This window comes from Lemur catta, chromosome 13, assembly GCF_020740605.2.
Source record: "Lemur catta isolate mLemCat1 chromosome 13, mLemCat1.pri, whole genome shotgun sequence".
NCBI lineage: Eukaryota > Metazoa > Chordata > Mammalia > Primates > Lemuridae > Lemur > Lemur catta.
Window position 1 is genome coordinate 72,965,552 of NC_059140.1, and position 20,921 is coordinate 72,986,472.

Below are 20,921 nucleotides of genomic sequence, written 5' to 3' on the forward strand. Positions count from 1 at the left end.
AGGACACTCGTTAAAAGCATTTGAAGAGAGAAGTGACCTAATCAAAATAACTCTTGATGTGCAGGAAGAATACAAACGAGAAAACCAGTTACGGATTATTGGAAAAGTTCTCCTAAGCAAAGGGTCCAAAGAGGACAGAAGTATCAGATGAAAAGGATCCATAGAATGTCATACCTGAATGTCTCCAAGGGTTGATTGGGGGGAAATAGAAAAACAGAAAGAAAAGCTAATTAGAAGAGAAAGACAGTAAATATTCCCCTTCAGACACATCTGGTTGCAGGCTGGTTAGACATCCAACAAGCCACATCCACCAGGAACACACTGAACAACTCACACCGTTTGTAAAGTAGTTTTATTATGACATTGTCATTGTGTAACCTGTATCCAGAAGCAAAATTTACTTGTCGCTCATAGTCCAAAATATTTTGAATAAAAGTATAAATTCCTTGGTTAACACAATATTCGTACAGGCTTTCAAAAGTTGCAGTGCAAGTCCTCTTTATATGCATCAAACATGTACTGTTTCCACTTTGCTTCAACAAAATCACGATGGTGATGAAGATATCGTCCAGGCTTTTAGGTTTATGTTGAGACAGCTAGATCCAGTGGGCATCGTGGGAGCAGCGATGAACAGTGAGGGGCCTGACTTGGCACACTGTAGATTTGTGCTTCCCTGGCCAGGGCTGCGGAGACAGCTGAGACACAGGAGATTGTATCTTGCAATTGTAGTGCAGTTGGGCTGGCCAGAGCCCCACAGTCTGCTTTATAAGCACAACAGCATTTTATCGACTCTTCCTCCTTTTTTCTCTATCTCTTCGGAGGTCCCAGAAATGGATTCATTGAGAGAGATCCAGATAATAATAATAACTTACATGTGGACAATGCTTTGACATCTACAAAATACTTTCCCATATGACATTAATACCCTTAAGCATCCCGGTAACCCTGGGATATGGGTGAATTGCAGATGGATGCGCCAAACACAGACAAGGAGTGGCAACTAAACCCTGATCTCACGGCCCCTCCAGGCGGTAAAGGGCAGGTCTATGACAGGCTCAAAAGAGTTTGTTCCAGAAATGTTATTTTTTTCAGACTTCGAGCTGCCCAACCCAGCCAATCCTCCTTCAAGATTAGCTTCATTTTGTCTTCATTCAACATGTAATATTTTAAAATATATTCTTTAGAGGAAAAAAGTTCTAATGCATTTAAAACATTTATGTCTCATAATTTATATCTTGTCTATAGACACATAATTTTATTTAGTTATAATCTGGATCTGCTATTTTTCATTCTGTTTTTATCATCTCATATTGAACATAGGTCACCAGAAGATGTTTGAGCATATAGCGTGTTTGTAGCATAAGGCTTTTATTCTTCTACTATGTTAAAAATAAGGAGAAGGAAAAAAGCAGATAATTTTGTCCTTTTTTTTCATTTTTTATATTAAAATTATTTTTAAATTTTAAAATGTATAGTCATTTAAACTCGGAAATCTGTTTTTTTAATTTTAAAAAGTATAGTTGTCTGGACCTAAAAGTTCTGTTTCAAACAATGATTATACACTGAAAGATGAGAATTTGCTTATTGTTAGAACACTGTGTTTTAAGGTTTTGATTGTGACAGCCTTAAATTGGCACCTGTTTGCCATCTGTGACACCTGTTGCATTCGGGCCCCTTCTACCTTTCCAACAAAAACAGACCAGTAGTTCTTATCTCTCTGTCTCTTGTTCCCCCCATTAGAACAAACTGTCCCTCAATCAGCCATGCAGGGGCCCTTAGCCCCTTGCTACTCAACCTGTGGTCCACAGAACAACAGTACCTGGGGAGGCTGTTAGAAATGCAAGATCTGGGGCCCACCCCAGTTCTGCAGAATCAGACCCAGCATTTGGCCAGGATCCCCAGGTGATTCGTATATGCATTGAGGTTGTCGGAGAGAGCAGAGAGCGCTGATTGCAGCGCTGATTCTCAGTTTCAGCTGGGAGCAGGATTCCCCCCAGCTGACTTAATTGGTCTGGGGAATTTTTAAAAGCTCCCAGGTGATTCCAATGTGTATCCAAGATTAAAACCCACTGGTCTTGATTAACTCCCTCTTTTTATAGCCAAGAGCAATGAGGCCCAGTGGGTTAGCTACTTGCTCCAGGTTATAAAGCAAATTTGCAAGCAGAACTAGAAAATGGAAGATCAGTCTCTGGTGTGGGGCTGCCTCTACTACATAAGAGCCCACTCCTTCCAAAAACTCAGAGTCTGGGGCCTCTGTTCCCAGGCTTGGGATGTGGCATAATCTTTGCCCAGCTGTTTCCATTCACCTGCTCCCCTTTCTCACCAGAGCATGTTCAGCTTTCTGGATACGCTTGAATGCCATCCTGCACAAACCCGGAAATCATCCTGTGCAGCAGCCTTGTACGTGCCCTTCCTGCACCTGAGATGGACACTCTCCTGCCCACTGCCACCTCCAATGGCATCACTGCTCCTTCGACGCCGTCTTCCTGAGGCACGCTGGAAATGCTTCACCTCTAAGCTCCTGGATTCTGACATTCCAGTTTCTGGCTCAACTGCCTGGGATCCTCCTCACCTTCTTGCACCCACTGGATCTGCTCTTGACCACACTCTTCCTCATAGCCCTGAGGTTCTCAATGAGCAGACAGTCGGAATTACTTGGAAAAGGCCCCTGGCCAAGCCACTGCTGCTGTCGTCTCCCCCAGGGGCACTTCAGAAAGTGGGAGCTGTGACTGAAAGGCCTGGTCACCTGCATTTGGACAGTGCACCCCAGGGCACCCTGATCCGAGGCACTGCTCCACTCAGGGGCTCTCCTCAAGGCTGGAAGCCCTCCACCTGCTCTGATTTCCCTCAGCCCCTTCCCTCCCCTCTGGGTGAACCGGTCTCGAAGCTTATCTTGTCCATAGGTGGCCTGAGTAGCCCCCACTGTGTTTATGTTTGCTTAGGTTGATTGTTAGGTCCATGACAGACACAAATAAAATAAAGACGATTAAAATGGTACCCATTTGGATACAGACTGATTCATTTTCATCTTGTCTTTTACTAATTCAATATTTCCACCTGACCTGTTAGTCTTTCTCTAATTATATCTTTGTTTTGCCCCTCTCTGACTTACCACTACGCCCCCTGTTGACTGAAATGTTGTATTTTGAAGCCTTGGGGCTATTTACCAAAGATTCATGGTGCCATAATTTAAAGGAAAAAAATAAACAGTCATAAACCTTCCTATCTTAATTGCAGTGCCATGCATGGCCTTAAAACACTATAAAACTTGCCATCTAATAACTTGAATATAAATTAGCCAAAAATTTGACTCACATGCAGTTGGAGATCAAAACAAGCTGACATGCTTTAGGCAATATACCTGCTCAAGGCCATAATTAGACAATAACTGCTAAAATACTGAAAGGAAACCAAATTTTACAAACTGATCAATTTAGATTTTAAACAGAAAAAAGATGAGCCTGTGCTAGCAATTTACTGAGAAGCAATAATGGAAAATATTTTCTCAAATGGAGAAAATACTCAGTGGAAAATAATTTCTACAAGACAAATAAGGTCATTCCACGTCAGTTTTACCATAAAATAAACATACTGAAAGGTTATACTAAAATCATAAATTCTACCAAAGATTTTTGAATCACATAAAATTAATTAATGAGCCTTCAATTATTTACCAACTAAATAACAAATAAAAACAAATTTCAATGTTTGTGTCTCTGTCATTAGATTGTTTCAAAAGGAGCAGATGGTACAGCAAACTGATATAGAAATATCTTCTGTCAAATTAGCTTCAGGACTCTACCAATCCAACATTTATAACATTTGAATCCAAGAAAATAATTGAGTATTATTAAGTAAATGTGGGGATTTGGGTTTTTTTGTTTGGGGGGGGTTTCTGTTTGTTTGTTGTTTTTTCAGTTTTGCCAAGTACTCTGAGACATGGGTTAAGAAATGAGAGTGCTCCACCTCATTGGACCAGAAGGTCCCTACTCCCAGCTCCTCCCCGTCTGCCTGGCATAGCCCCAGGACGGATCTGAGAGGCCCCTCTCTCCTTCCATTCATCTGGTGAGCTGCCCCTGGAAGGTCCACCAGGACTCAAAGTTGGCCTGAGGCTCTCATAACGTAGTTGGGTGGTTTTGAGATGTCACTTCTCTTCAGTACTTTGGCGCCTCTGTTTTGTCCCTTTCAGCTCTTCCTCTGTTTTGCTGTCACAGGGTCTGAAATTGTCTCTCAGCTTAGCAGGTGGACTAGCCGGGGCCCTCCCTGGCCCCTGCCGGCTTCCTGCAGTCACACCCATCTCTTCACTGCTCCCACCGGACTTTGTATGGCTTAGTCCACTCATTTTTTTTTTTTATTTTAAAAATTAGCGAGCAATTACTCATCTGATTATGAAAGAAGGCCAACTTGCAGGCAGATTTATTATAATACTTTTCCAAGCAGCAGAATTACTTTTCTTATACGCAAGGAAATGAAAGTAAATACTGTAGCAAGAAAATTATTTTTAAACAATATCCATTATTTAACAGTAATTAATAAGAAACTAGTCTAACAAATAAGAATGGTTAAATAAGTTGTGGTATATTCATATGGTAGAATACAACTATTAAAAATCATGCTTTTTAAGATTAATGACAAGGGAAAGTTGCACAATAAAAATAGGTACATTACATATGATATTATCTGACTGTAAAATAAAATATAAAGGAAATGCTAATAATGGCTATTTCTGGGTTATGAGATTAGAGATAATTTTTAATCTTTCTTTACATATAGTTTCTGTGTTTTTAAATTTTTTTACAATGAACATATATTACTCTTATAATGAGAAAAAATCTATACATAAAATAAACTATTGACTCTCTAGTGTCCAATTTTAATAAGTCCAATTTTAGAAAGAATATAACCAAAAGTTTATCTTTCATGAAAAAAATCATACCACCTCTAAAGATGATATATTATACAGCACAGCATTTTATGATACACCATGATCCTGTGTCAACGAGGTTACTTATGCCTGTTATGACATTGGTTTATCTTGCCTGATATAATATTGACTTATCTATAAAACAACTCCAGTGTAATAGAGAGACTTCCCTGTCTGAAAACCAGCAAGACTTATTTAAGGGCCATTAAAGGATAAGACCTAATTAGCCCTGTCTAAAAATCAGTAGCATGTTTCAATATAAAAGTTCAAAGCAACTTCCACAGAAGTAGGAGCAGAAACATAAAATGGACCTCAGAGATCACAAAAACAAATCTTCCAGTGTTATTCAGACCTGATTGCTTTTGAATCTATTAATAGTTTTTAAAACTACCAATTCAATGAAATTACAGCACATCTAAAGAAAGAATGAAAGTGCTGTCATTCTTCATTGAAGGAGTTATTATTTCATCCTTATTCTCTCAGGGAAGGTCATTTCATTCATTCCAAGATATGCTCAAAAATAAAAGGGTGTATAATCAAATTAATCATAACATTGCTCATAATAAGCAATTTTTTCTCTTTTCCGACACCTACAGCCACTTCAGTAGACAGCATTTCACAATTGCTTAATGCTTCCTGAAGAGTCCAGCATCTTAGGATTCATGTTTATTTTTCTGCAAACATTCAACAAAAGTCTCCTATGCAAGGCCCTCAACAGGGTGCCAGTGAGACAAAGCCCTCACGAACCTAGGGTTTAGAGAGAGCTTCAAAAGTCATATAAAGTATAAATTTCCATAATTTGCTGTCTAAGTATATCATTCACCAGCTATGTAAATTAACATTAACAGTACTGGATAGAAACACTGCTTTTAAAAGGAACATTCCAGCCCAGGGCCCTCTGTCATCTCCCCTATATTCTGCCATCTTGTTTTTCTCGGGAAACTTGATTCAACAGAGGTGTGGCCATTAGGCAGTGTTATGGGAGTTGAAAGATGATTATTTGGGACTTAACTTTTTATTCTAACATTTGCAATTACTACTTCCAGAAAAACATTAAATTTAGGAATGGGAGCACATGAAACTATTCCTAATCTTGTCTTTCAAATTTCTGGGCAAATATGGCATTGGCATAGTTACCACTTTTCATCCTTTCATCACAGCATGTGTTACAGAAATTATGGTGCCTGTCAGATTTTTAATACCCAAAAAGAGAACAAATTCAGGCACTATTCACATTATTCAATATTTTACGATCACCTATGCCCATTTCAAAACCTCTGTTACTCTAGGCATAGAGGCTCGTGCCTGTAATTCCAGCATTTTGGGAGGCCGAGGCAGAAGGATCCCTTGAGGCCAGGAGTTTGAGATCAGCCTGGGCAACATAGTGAGACCTCCTCTGTACAAAGAATGAAAAAATTGGTATGGCAGCTTGCACCTATAGTCCCAGCTACTCAGGGGCTGAAGCAGGAGGATCACTTGAGCCCAGGAGTTCAGGGCTGCAGAGCCGTGATCATGCTACTGCACTCCAGCCTGGGTGACAGGGAGAGACCTTGCCTCTAACAACAACAACAAAAACCTCTGTCATAGGCCACAAAAAAAACTATTCTAGAATTCAGACGTATGAAATTTATAGTTTTACAACACTGAAAGGTGCAAATGGTTAACAGCTGATGGGTGCACATAATTATTTCAAAACAAATGAACAGGAAAATGTTCAGACCTATTTGTAACTTCTTCTGCCTTTCTTTGAGTAGTAAAAAATAAGAGAAAGAGAAATAATAAAAGCAAAAAATAGAAAAGCTATGAAAGCCAGTAAAGACTTCCGGGTATGAAAAAAGCTGCACTCGGTACACACGGTGAGTTCTTCTGGACAAAATCTTCCCAGGGTCTCGAGGCCCGGGAAACCATTGTTGTCAATAATTTTCCTGTAATGTTTCATGGACGGTTTTGGCTCAAACTGATTTGCAGCGTAACGATAGAGGCCAAACTTCGGAGCTGTGCGATCATTAAACGAATAAGCAAAGTATCCACAAACATTGATGCCATCCAGTATGGAGGCTGGAAAAACAAAAGGGCAGGAGAGTAGTTAATAAAATAGTTGGCACGCAACACACCACTTTTACATAACCTTTGTGCATCTGGGACATTTTCAATACCATTTAATAAAACTTCAGGCTCAATGAGATCTAATCGGAAAAGGCTTCTTTTTTCAGAGACAAATAGGCAAATACCAAGACAAATGCTGGGCTCCATTTAACAGCTGGCTTTACATAATTAAACCTACTATGATGTACTTGGGTTAAATCTTCGTGTATGTGAAGCAGAGAAGGAAGACGAGAGAGTCCCGCTTTTACAGATCCAGAGTAGGTGCTGGAGAGCTCCAGTCTTCCCCTTTTAGCTAAACTGCTTGTCACCAGGAAAAATACTCGCTATCTCTCAGACTGTTGCAGTGTGGCACGGAATGGGTAGCACTGGGTTCTGAGGGTGACAGTGTGCGTTTATGTGGAAGAGTTTAATCAGGTATCGCGCCCTCTGGTGACATAACCTTCAAGAGATTGCTGCTTCGGGGGCTCCTTACCTTTAAGAGCTTCGTTTACATAATTCTGTATGTAATACATCCTCAGCTTGTCTTGCTCCACATGGAGACTGTCATCAATCCCGTTGGATATGATGTACATGGGGAGGTCTCCGTACTTCAGCTTCAGCCAGTTCAGCACTCTGCGCAACCCCCAGGGCACGACCGCCACCTGACCGGGGGAGTTGAGCCAGGTGATGTCTGTCATTTCTTGCACTTCTAGGTAATCGTTATACTTCACCGGATCTTCTTTCTCCCAGTCTACAAGGATGGTGGTGTAATGGCTGAAAGCCAAAAAGTCAAAAGTGCCCCGGATTAGCTTTTTCTCGTCTTCGGTGAAATAAGGCAGAAGGAAGTTGTTTCTCCGGTTCAGCCAGTCCCGCATCACGCGCGGGTAGTCCCCGGAGCCGAAAATGGGCTCGGCCAGCCAGCCGATGTCAAATTCCAACACCCTCTCGGCCACTTCTCTGTCCTTTGGGGAGAAAGGGCAGGCCGGTTCTATCCAGTCGGCCTGCAAGGCTATGGAGATCTCACCCTTCTGAACGGGCCTGAACTTGGCATCGTACAGGCGCCAGGCCAGGGCGTGGGCCTTCAGGAGGTTGTGGCCGGCGCCGTACGTCATGTTCCGCGTGTGCGGCTCGTTCATCGTGATCCAGAGCCGGACGTGGCGGCCGAGCTCCGCGAAGCACAGCCCGGCGTAGTCTGCGAAGGCCAGGGCGGTGTGCGGGTTCTCCCAGGCACCCTGCCTGGCCAGGGGGCGCGGCAGGCCCTGGTGCGGGGCTGCGGGTTGCCACAGGGCCACCACCGGGGTGATGTTGGCGCGGACCAGCTCCCCGACCAGGCAGCGGTAGTAGCGCAGGACCGTGCGGTTCACCTGCGACCGGTTGCCCAGAGGGAGGACGAGGGCCCAGTCCAGCGAGAAGTGAAAGTGCGTAACGTGCACGTCCTGCAGCAAGGCGACCTGGGGCCGGATGGCTGCGAAGTCAGCGCAAGAGGATTTCCGCTTCTTGGTCACCACCCCGTCCACTTTAATAAGCCTCTTGCTGTGATGTACGTCCCACAGGTAAACATTCGTGTCGGTAAACTGAGACAGAGTGGTGTCCACCTGCAAAGGGTGGTGCAAACATTAGCTTCACCGGGACAGTTCTGAAGCAGTAATTCAATGTAATCATTTCAACAAAACTAGCAACAAAATGAGCAAGAATAGCAACCTTCCTAGCTGAGAATTTAAACTGTTTTTCATGAATTGTAAATGCCTTAGGACGAAAACATTCTACTTTTGTTGTATGCACATTTGTTTTACCCAAGCTTCTCTCTAAATCTTCAACTGTTACTTTAACGTAAAAAAGAAAAATCTGGATTTGTTTGGTCACTTCAGGTGCTAAGCACTAATGATGCTCGTGCACCCGTAGTCTGGATTATGCGAGCAGAGGATTTTTGGATGGTTTTCTTTTAATATAAGAAATCACTAGTGGTATGAGACTTTCAAATTTAAAAAAAAAAAAACCAGACAAAAACAGAAAAATCTTAAAATCTGAGTTAGAGTCAGAAAATAAAAGTGTTTATAATTAAATTGTACTTAACATCACATTCTAAACTGAGGTTTGCTCTAGGTAGAGGAGGTGCCAAATAAACCAAACTCTTGCCTTTTTTTGGCTTTAGGGTCAATGACAGAACTTAAGAAATTATTTCTGACTGACAGTAGAAAGTCCAAGAAAGAGTGTTGAAATAAAAACAACATTGTCATCCACACCTAGTGGGATTTTTTTTACATACTTTTTATATTTCCTCAATTATTTTTCTGTAACAGTGATGATAACAATAGTTCTCTATCATATAATATAATAGCCTTCAAAATGAAAATAGGTATTTAGGAAAGGTGGGCAAATTATAAAATCAGAATGACAAAATTCTCCCTCCACGTGTAAGCCCTGGGGGTCAGAAGCTGTCGAGGGGTTTTGTTGCATTTCACAGGCCTGTTGCAAAAGCACTGCTATTTCTCTGGAGGGGTAAGTACTGTGTTTATAAAGGAAAGCAATAATAATAAAAAAAAAAGCCAGTGTGTCAGAGGGAAATTGCTTTTTCTGGAGAATTGTCCCTTGTAGAACACCCACGAATGCATTCCCCCTAATACTATGGGAATGTTGTCAGAAGTATTTTTCCACTGTGATGCACCCACAAATCATGTTTCCTCAGCTTCACAAGAGAAAATATTTGCATGCTTGTTTGAAGTAAAAGTGTTCAGAGCTTGAAGAAATTGTTTGGATTATTTTTGTAAACCCCTGTGCTGACGAAATTCGTAACTTTTTTACCATAATTGTTCCAAAGCAACAGCTTTTATTCAACCCATCTGAAAACAAACGTGAGAGACTAGGTATAATTTCTGGGGGTGCGGGGGGGAATCTGTTTCTTAAAAATGCAGGACATTTAGAAGTGAGTGTTTAGGCAGAATTAAAACCTAACCTCCATTAATTTGTCAACTTAGTTTTTACTAAAAAATGAAATAATAAAGGTGGACCTTTCAGAAGGAATGGGCATAAAGCATGTATTTAGTATGGTATGGAAGAAACTTTCTCCTAACATGGACCAATATTCAAGAAGCTCTATATCCTCACTATGTAACATATTCTGTGTTTGTATCAACTATCAGCATTAGTGGTTATGGGAAAACAAACCTGTCAGCTGGGAAATTGGGTCCAAGTAAAGTGACAATCTATGTGAACGGTCCTAAGGCCAGACTTCAGACAGGATGTGTGCTTAATGGGATATTATTTTTAAAGGTGTTCAGGTGAAATGCATGCCTCAAATATTGAGTTTGAAATACCAGCCAGGAGGGAAAAGATGAATTTTGGCGACTTAAAAATAACTTCTCAGGACTTTAATATAACGTCTTAAAAGTGTAGAGTACTACTTGTGAAAGAAGACACACACACACCTTGGAACTGACATAACCAAGAACTTACTTTTACTATGCCAATCAGGAAGTTAGCCTGGGAAGGGCACTGCCAATATCATACAAAAGCCAACGTGAAAACCAGAAGTAGAAAATAGCAATTGCAGCCTTTCCCCCACCAGAGAGCTTCCGGAGAGGTTCACGTCTGCCTCGGTTTAAAGGGACTTAAATTTGTGTTTGTTGGGCTCTGCCCAGGAGGGGACTGAGGTGGCTCTGCCGAGTGGAGGGGTGGAGACTCTGAGCTGATGAGATAAAAGACAGGGTGACCTAAGAGAGGTGGTCTTGGGCTGCTGAGTGGCTGGCCTTAGATCAGATTCCAAAGCAATTGCTTCTAGGGCGTAGGAAAAGGAATTCTCTCCCCATCTCCCTCCCTATTCACTGCCATACTTGTTGCTTGTCCCTCCCGGAAATAGGATGTACTCTTAACATTTCCTCACTACCAGCTCTCAAAGCCAGCACACAGCCCTCCCATGGGGAGCAGAGCAGGAGAAAAAGGGCTCCCCCAAGAATCCCATTCTTGGCTGGTTCCTTCCCCCTGTCTGCACAGAGACGTTGGCTGTGAGCTTCTCCACACACCAGGGCTGGACCTGCCAGACTCGGGCTGCTGCCATAACTCAGGGCAGAGCATGAGCCCCTCATTGGCAAGGCACAGTGTCCAGTGGGGAGCAGCAGAAGGTCAAGAGATAGAACAGGGACCGAGGACCATCCCATTCACCCCAGCCCCAGTTAAAGGGAGGAGGAAGGAAACCCTGCAGGAGGTGTTCTTCCTTCCTTCTTGCCTCGCTCCCTCACCTGCCGCCACCTCAGATCCTGCCTGAACCCCACTGTGGCTCCCTCTTTGAGGAGAGAAGTTAGGGTAAGGCGATTCCAAACCGCAGAGGTCTGGGGGAGAAGGAGCCAGCTGGAGCAGGGGGAAGCCCGCGCTGAGCGGGATGGAGCCAAGAAGCCTTTCCACTGCGCTCGGACACCCTTGCTAACACAGTGGTCCTCAGTCTCTCACGTGTAAGGAGGGGATTTAAGCCCCAGGCTGCCTCTAAAATGAACTGCATGGTCTGAAAAAGACATAAGAATAATCTAAACCACCAAGGAAAGTATTAAGGGTAGAGTTGATTAATTTCTTTATAAATAAAAGATCTTAATTTTATATAAGAAAACAACCCACTTCAAATAGAAGGCTTTCCTCAGATCCAAGCGTTCTTTTAATATTGCAATTTGTAGAAACAATGAATTGGCTTCAAGAACCCAATATGCTAAAGCTGCTTGTCCGTGGATACCGGTATTTTCACATTCAGACTACTCAACCGCATCCCCTCCCCACCTCGGGTACTTACCACCATGTCCCGTAGCTCTGTGTGTCCATCACTTGCTCTCAATAGACTCCCTTTCTGCCATGAAAGCAGGGGTTGCCCTACCCTCTCAGTGTGCCCTTGCCCGCTCCCCCCTTACCCGAGCTACCCTGGCCACTAACACAGGGCTCTGTACATACTAGACATTCAACACGCGCTTGCTAAAGTATGCAATCAAACTCTGGAAAACAAGCCCCTTTAAAACTAGGGAAATGAAAGAGAATATCAGGGGCAGGGCTCACGACAGAGTAGATGCTTAATAAATATCAGTTGGTCATTTTGAATAATTTCTGCACCATTTCCTTGACTGTTGTTAAAAAGGACATTCCAACCAGGGCATCTTTGGTGCAAGCGTTTTCTTTCTCGAGGAATTTCTGTAAGTTTTTGTGGGGTCCACAGTTAGGCCTCAGGAGGGCTCAGCCTAACGTTCCTGCCACAATCTTAGCAGCTCCACTGATATTGCAGATAGTTCGGAGTTCTGCATTATATCTTATTTATGAAAAAATTCAGCTGCTTTTAAAAGGATAAGAAAATCACAGTACAAAAACAGTGTTTCATCTTTTTTACTGACTTATCTCTTATCAGATCTTAATTATTCATATTTTTAATATATTTCCCTTTGACTCTAACTGAAAGTGTGAGATGAAGATCGGAAGATTTTGGGAGAGGAGGGTGTGAATTGTGCACTTCGTGAGCTCTTTAAGGACAGATGAGGTGCCGTGACCGCCAGCCTAATTAGAAAGCGCTACTTGCTAGCGACAGGGCTCGGAGAGACTGCTGATTGATTTTGTCAGCTGACTTACTTGAATGTAGTTGTCAACAATTCCCCAAGCAAAGTCACAGGGGAATGTCCCTTCTAGGGGTTGGTTTTCAGGTAAAGGAGGGAAGCCATTTTTCTCTATCAGCTTTTGGTAGAACAAGGCTGAAGACTTCGGCAGCAACTTCTTATCCTGGCTTAGAAAGTCGACATAGAAGAGTCCACGCCTGATGCTGTAACCTCTGTGCCACTCGAAACCATCCATGAGGGACCAGGCCGTGTACCCGATGACATCTACCCCATCCAGCCTGATGGCTGCAAGGGCGAGAGAGGACAAGAGCAACGTGACCCCCCACTGGGCACTCACCTTGTGGTGCAAGAGCACCTGAGGGTTTCACTACTTAAAGAAACAAATTACGTATAATGCTTCTTGTTTGGTAAACCAGTGATTTTTCTTTTTGACAAAAGGCTGTAATCAAATCTAGATAACTCTCCAAATAAATATCCTCGAAGATAAATAGACTTATCCCCAATAGGTTATTTTGGATTTCTGAGCACCCTGAGGGGACAGTTCCTTACTGCTAAGGCTGGGCAGATGCCTCACTTTCCAACCTAGGCACCTAGCAATGTGCATAACACAATAAATAAAGGCTTTAAAAGCATGAACAATTTACTATTTTCTCTAGAAAATGTGAATATCCCTTTTTCTTTAAGGGGTGTTTTATTCAGCTGCAACAATAAGAATTTGAAAACACTTATAGAAAGCTAGATATACTGGGATTTATTTTATGCTCAATGTAATCGAAAAATCTAGATTAGTAGCTCTGAAAGTTAAATAATTGCAAACATTGTAACCCCGTTTGTCATTTACAAATGAGTTTTAAAAATTAATTTAAGTTCCCCAAGGCCCCAAATGAGAAAGGTGTTACATGAATGCCTTCTTGCTATTGCCAAAACAGATTTCTACATTATGATTAAAAAGTATAAATTCACACAGTTTATGATAGGTAATCTTAAAGATTGTTTTCCAGTGGATTTTAGCAGGAAATGGGAATTTCACCTGCAATCATACCTTTTAAGGTTTCCATTATGAACTTTTTGAGGTAATACATATACTTGGCATCGTCTCTCTTGGTGGTCCCTGAGACAAACCAGCCATTTTCCACAATAAATATTGGAGGGTGGTTATATTCAAAGTCAATCCAGGACAGCAGTTGCCTCAGGCTGGGAGATTCTAGTTGGCGGAACTTCATGTGAGGGTCCAATAGCTGAAAACTCAAGGTGGGTCCAAAAGACAGAGCAAAAAAGTCCGCTGTTCCCTTGATGAATTTTTTCTCAGATTCAGTAAAAGCAGGCAGAACAGATGAAAGGTTATTCTTCATGCTCTCGGGATAGTCACCATCAATAAATATGGGTTTGGCAAACCAGCCAAGTACAAAGTCGAGAGATTTCTGACATTCTTTGATGTTGTGGTCCGTCATGCTTCGAGGGTGGATCCAGTGGGAGCTTAGGGCCATGGATACCTGGCCTCCTTGAGTGGGACGGAAGGAAGTATTGTAGAGATGCCAGATTTTGGCATGAGCCTGTGAAGAGAAAAACCATGGTAAATTTATCTCTGATCAGGAGGAGAAATGCAATACACATTTGAATCCACAGCTCTAGTTATATCCGTTTCTCATCAAGCCTAACATGACTAACCCCACAATGTAAAAATCAGCTGGAACTAATAAATTATTTCAAAGGTGGGTCACCCCACAGTGAGCTGCTACCATGACTAGAGTTATTGCCATTGTTTTTTAGCAGTCAGTGGAAAAAATGTCAGTTTTTTGGGTTGAGTGTGTGGTTATCCATAATTTGAAAAGTTAATGAAATAAGAATTTATCATAATACCTTACTATTTAATTGACTTTGGATTATGTACTTTTTAATTTATGGGTTCCGTGAAAAGAACCAATCCCCCATCTGTGATCACACCAGGAATTTCTAAGTAGGATTATGTTTTTTATCCTAAGAGACTGGGAGTTTTCAAATTGACTCAAGTTGTTGGAGTCAATTTAATATTTTGTAGTCATCTCTCATGGCTAAAATCCTAACCCATGTCCTCACAATCTTCATTCTTCCATAAGAAGAACCAGCGCAATAAATTAAAAAACCAACTGCACTATCTGGCCTTGGCCTACGCTCCAGAACTCAGGGACAGTGCTGGCTTTCCCACCGACCTGCGCTGCAAAGTATAAGCCAAGAGCAAACACCAGCTGATACAGCTGTGAGGAGCTCACACACCACAGTCAGCACTCAGCTGCAGTTTCCCACAGCAATGAAAAGGACTTGGCGTCCACGAAAACCAGCTTTATACTCCCATGAATTCTTACTGACTTCTGATATCTTATTTTCATTTGTTCTCTTTTTATTTACAAAGAATAGTGAAGATGATAGGGTTTATTTTCCTCCCCTACTTGAATTGAGTTTCTCTTTAACTTTGAATTCCTTGACTTACTCTCCCTATTTTTCTACAAATACAAGTGCTGTTTGTTAGCCTTTTATTCCCCTAATACGTCTTTTTTGGAAGCTCCGTTCTAACTCTCTATTTGAGTCTGTCTATTCTCCAAGATGATCACGCCAATTTTCATCCCACTCCTGGGGCCTGAAGAAACCCCTTTGTTGAGCGAGCCAAAGAGCCTCTTGGTATATCCTCAGCATTCCTCCCGCGGTGCATTTCAGAACAGGCATCCAAGAACAGCCTCATCAACATTCTTACGAATTCAGCCAAACATTTCAATGGAATAAGATAGTTTATGGCTAACGTTTCTTTTTAGTTTCTTAGTGTATATCTACTGTGTTTCATTTCACTGAATGTGCTTTTTCATGACCCAAAACAGCTGTCTGTATGCTCAGAGGAAAATGGAGAATAAAATGTTAATCAAAGGAATAGTGGCATTTGCTCATGTGATCCAAGAAATGACGGACTTACTCGTGCCTACTGCTGCCAGCTTTGTGCTACCTCCCACGCTCCTCTACCTTCCTTACCACCACCCCCTTCCCCCTTTCCCATTGACAGGCAATCACATAATGTTGTTTAACAGTTAAGCAGAAAAGCAAGGCAGCAGTCCAGGCTGGTACTCAAGGTATTCCTGGGGATCTAGGACCAAGGACTGTCCTAATTTGGCCCAATCTGAAGCCTATGGACAGTCACGTCCTAAATCTAATAGGCGTCCCTCTGTAAAACAAGTCCTGGATGAGGACAGCAATGGGTCAGGCCAGAGTGGGAGCCATGCAAGTAGCTGAAGTCATGCAATAGAATTTTTATAATCGTGGACCACTCCTCCAACCTTGAGGGCTCTGACGTGGCTCTGGGGAGTTTCAGCAAGGAAAAGATAAATGACCTGGGCTGTAGGGAAGGGCACACGTGGCCTCTGATGTCAGATAACGTTCCTGCTCCATCACCTTTTAGTTGGGTGCCTCTGGCCGCATTACTTACCCAGGGCAGGCAAGCCTGACTTTCCTGTGCCTCTCATTGGGCTGTTCTGAAGATGAAATGAGAAATGTAAAACTCAGAACACAGAGTTTGCATTGGTAGGGTTTCCATAAATGTTTCTTCCTTCTCTCCCTAAAAGATAAGCAGACTAAAAGGCAAGAACACTGCAGGGAAAGGAAACACCACCTGCTAATAAATTCAGCCCACAGCAGTGATGAGATGTAATGATAAAACCTAGGATGTGATTGGAGTAGAAGAGACTTCGGTTTGGATTCCCGATGTGAGCCTCAGTTACTTCTTCGTACAAATGGGAATAACAGCTATTCTACCATAGGGATATTGTGAGAATTAAATGACATAATGAAAGTGAAAGAGTCTATTAAGTAGTTAATTATTTTAGAGAAGGACCAATTTGCAGTATTGGAAAGCATCTTAGATATCATTTGGCTGAACTACTCACCCCACTCCAACCCCCCCTTGGATCTGTTATTCACTCCCTGTGGTGGCCTAATGTGGTGGTTATTCTGTGTATGGCATCTTCTCCAAGCAATCCTGACAATCCCACCCGACCTGCCACACTGAGCTGTATATCCTTCCTCTGGGCACCGAGAACCTTAGACATAATTCTCCTCCCACACCATTTACTACACATAATGAGGCACATCCCTCCCCAGACTGAGCCCCCTGAAGAATTCTTTCATCCGCTCCCTGGCACAAAGAGCCCCGACTGTCTGTTAAAACTAAATTCAACTCTGCTTCACCACCTCCTCATGATGCAATTCATTCCATTTGCAGATGGTAGATTTAAGAAATCAAATGCTATGAGGCAGAGTGTGGGAAAGGTCACCATTTAGGATGTCGCAACAACCAACAATGATTAATGACTAGGAAGATGATTATGTAATGTCTTGCCTTGATTTTTAATTATTCCAAGTATGTATATTTTGTAAGCTTGTTGTCTTAAGATTGAGATTTAATAAAGCTGTTGACAAGGACTCAGGGAAATAATTAACTGTATGGGCAAGAATGTTCATCTAAATACTATTTCTAATAGCCAAACATTGAAAACAACTGAAATGTCCAATATTCAAATACACTTACAACCATGTATGAATGTTGTAATACATGATGGTATAACTAAATAACTGCTACTATTCAGACATGGCAAATAATGCAAAAGAATATCTATTAACATGCAAAAATATTTTTAAAATGCTATCTGAACAAAAAAAAAAGTCCAGGTTATAAAACAGCAAGCAAAGTTTAATCAAATTTTGAACTGGAAGCATTTGTAACTTGTTAAAAGAAGTTTTATAGCAGGATTGTGGGTGGTATAATTATCTTCATTTTACCTGTCTATATATTTTTTCATTTCTTACCATAAACATGTATTGCTCTAGAGATTGAAAAATTAAAATTCACAAAAGGAAAATGTTTCAGAGCAGTTGGATGGCATGCCCTGTTTGCTGGTTATTAGAAATCCCTGCTCTGACTGACTCCTGCCTTCCCAAACTTGATCTGTAGTCTCTGCCTTAAATTCAAGTTGTTGGCACATTGCACCCTGCTTAAACTTCTGAGTTTCTCTGGGCTTCCACATTTTTATAGAGGTAGCTCTCTAAGGTATTTAATATATCTTACCTATTTCCAATCCCCCACCCTCACACCCACTTCAAAACTCAGTTTAGACAGTACCACCTCCAAGAAGCCTTCCCAGACATCCTCCCTCTCCCCAGCCTTAGTTAAGTATGGTTAAGTATGCCTTCTGTGTTACACAGATGACCCCTATCAAAGACCATAACCATCTTTTATTGCATTTATTTAAGTGTCTAGATTGTAGGTACTTTGAAGGCATTGACTGGGCCTTTTGTTTTTCTGTCCTCAGGTTCTAGCAGGGTGTCTGGGCAAGAGTAAGTATTCAACAAACAGATATGGAGGAATGGAGGCTGGCAGTTAACTACTGCCTCATAGTATTTGATTTCTCGAATCTACCACTGAACAGTAGTGGTGAGAGTAGGGGGTGGGGGACAAACTCTGATCAGAGAGTCTGAGACAGAAGCAAACATTTTCCTGGGTCAAAGCAGGAAAACTCATAAGATACCCTGGTCCTGTTTTACTTCTAAGACCACAATAAACACAGATCTTTCAGGTACATACCATGAAAATAATAAATTGGAAGGAATTTGACATATTAGCCCTCTGACAATAGTACTGTATCATCTCACAATGTGCTAATGATCCAATTTGGGGCATAAGTCACCCTGGTGTGTGATGCCTTCCTCACTTCCTTTCTTGCCTTGACTTCAATTTTGAAATATGAGGTCTGAAAACTCTAGGGAAAAAAAGGAATCTGGAATTCCTTCCTACTAATCAGCTAGTAACCCCAAAAGTTTGGAAATCAAGGAAAATACTCTGAATTTCACAGAACATATGGTGAATCTCCTGTCCACTTCAGGTCCTGCCTTGAGTCATGTTCCAAGGCATGGGTGAGGAAAATGAAGCCCATGCAATACACAGCAGTATTGCTGAGCTAAAAATGCAGAAGTCAAAGAAAGGTGAGGACTGCTAAAGCAAGTCAACATCCTGGGGAGCAGCTGCACAGAGGAAGGGCCCAGAAGTCTGCCTGGAGATTTCCTGAGGGTTCTTGGTTGTACATGCACAGGACAAGATTCTGTGAGGCTTAGCAAGGAGAAGCTGGCATAGATTTGGGAGCTGAATACCAAAGATTGTCCAGGCTGGGAAACATTGCAATCCCATGTAGCCAGGGTAGAGAAATAAGGCTGAGCACTTCAGGCATTCAACTAAAACTCAGAAAGGTCATTACTTAAAGAGTAAGGACAAAACTGGAATAGAACAGCTCTAACAAAGACTAAATCCAAGCCTGCCAAGATCGAGTAAATCTTCTGGTAATTCAACTTCCTGGCAGAACTAAATACAACAACCTTTAAAAGAAGACAACATTGGCCAGACTCCCTATAATGTATCATTCATAGTGCACAGAGTATAATAAAAAACTACTAGATGTGTGAAAAGTCATGAAAATGAAACTTTTACTTATGAAGAAAAAAGTATTCAAAATCAACAGAAGCCAAGTTGTCCCAGATTTTGGAATTAGCAGAGGACTTTAAAATAGCTACCATAAATATATTCAAGGATTTCAAAGAAAAGATAGATATAATGAACAAATGGGAAATAACAACAGAGAAACAGAAACTGAAAAAAAAAATTCTAGAACTGAAAAGTAAAACAAATGAAATTTAAAAAATTTTGAATGAGATTAACAATATGAATTCTAAGTAGACCACATGATAAGGAAAATAATGTAATCCCTAAAAACCCACAAAAATATTAAAAGGTTTACCTAAAAAGCCAATAAAATAAGAAAAAGGAATTACTAAAAATTTTTATCCAAAAGGATGTAGAAAGAAAAAACAAATGGTACAAACAGCAAGATGGTAAACATAAACCCAATCATATTAGTAAATACTCAAATAAGTATAGACTAAATGCTCTAAGGACAAGACAGATACTGTCAAGCTACATGTTGAAAAATTAAGTTCCAACTACATTCTGTATGCAAGAAATATACTATAAAGTCTCAGGAAATTTGAAAGAAAAAGGATGGAAAGAGATATATCATGCAAATGGTAAGCATAAAAAATTTGGCATGGCTATATTAATAACAAAATAGACTTCAAGAAAAGAAGTGTTACCAGAGATAAAGATCGATATTTTGTAATAATAAGATGGTTGATTCATCAAGAAGACATAATTCTAAATGTAATAATATCAGGACTTTACATAGAACAAAAATTCACAGAATTTAAAAAAAGAAATAGACAAATTGACAATTATTGTTGGAGGTTTTAACTCCCCTCTCAGTAATTGAAGAAGTAGCAAAAAATAAACCAGTAAGTGTATAGATTTTCTACACAATATTATTAATCAACCTGACAATATTAGGTCAACACTAAACTAAATATATGCAAGTGTACATGAGATATTCATGAATATAAACCATATGCTAGACCATAAAATGAATTTCAAGAAATATAAATACAATGAAATCTCACAGAGAATGTAATTTGACCAGAATGGAATTAAGTTAGAAATCAGTAAAATATCTAGAAAATTCACCAAATAGTTGGAAATTAAGCACATGTCTAAATATTCTATACATCAAAGAAGATACCAAAAGGAATATTAGAAAATATTTCAAACCTAATGATAATAAAAACACATCAAATCAAAATTTCTAAGATGCAGCTGAAAGAGAACCTAAAGGGAAATTCATAGCTTTAATTATTACTACTAGAAAAGGAGAGAGATCTAAGAATCAATGACCTAAATTTCCACCTTTAGAAGTTAGAAAATAGAAGAGCAAATTAAAACTAAAACAGGTAAAAACAGGGAAATAATAAAGATAAAAAATAAAACCAATGAAATAGAAAATAAAAAATACAGAGAATTAACAAAAGCAGAAGTTGTTTCTTTGAGAATATTAATAAACTTGATATACTCCTCTTCATATTGTTTATGAAGAAAAATCTAGGAAATACAAGTTAAAATATAAGAACTAAAACATGGATTATTGCTGCAAATATTCAGATATTAACAGGACAAAAAGAAGATATTGTGAAAACTTAATGTCAAAAAATTTAATAACATAGATAAAATGCACACATTTCTTGAAAAATACAACTTATCAAATATGACACAAGATAATATAGAAACTTTTAATTGATCTATATAAAGAAACTGAATTCATAATCCTTTTCCAACAAAGAAAACTCTAAACCTAGATCATTTCACTGGTGAATTCTATCAAATGTCTAAGGAAGAAAGAATACAAGTGCCACAAAAACTCTTTTAGAAAATACTGGAAAGAACATTC

At 40.5% G+C, this 20,921-nt stretch overlaps 1 protein-coding gene across 1 annotated transcript in view; it reads right to left on the reverse strand.

Annotated features, from left to right (window-relative positions):
• Nucleotides 1-6,445: 6,445 nt before the first annotated feature.
• Nucleotides 6,446-20,921, reverse strand: part of KL (klotho) — a 43,854-nt gene continuing 29,378 nt past the window's right edge. Inside the window, exons 2-5 of the mRNA XM_045566938.1 lie at nucleotides 13,628-14,138; nucleotides 12,602-12,870; nucleotides 7,503-8,604; nucleotides 6,446-6,982 (exon numbers count right to left, since the gene is read on the reverse strand). Of these exons, the coding sequence (XP_045422894.1) occupies nucleotides 6,645-6,982; nucleotides 7,503-8,604; nucleotides 12,602-12,870; nucleotides 13,628-14,138 (2,220 nt within the window). The 3' untranslated portion in view covers nucleotides 6,446-6,644. The remainder of the gene's footprint in view (nucleotides 6,983-7,502; nucleotides 8,605-12,601; nucleotides 12,871-13,627; nucleotides 14,139-20,921) is intronic.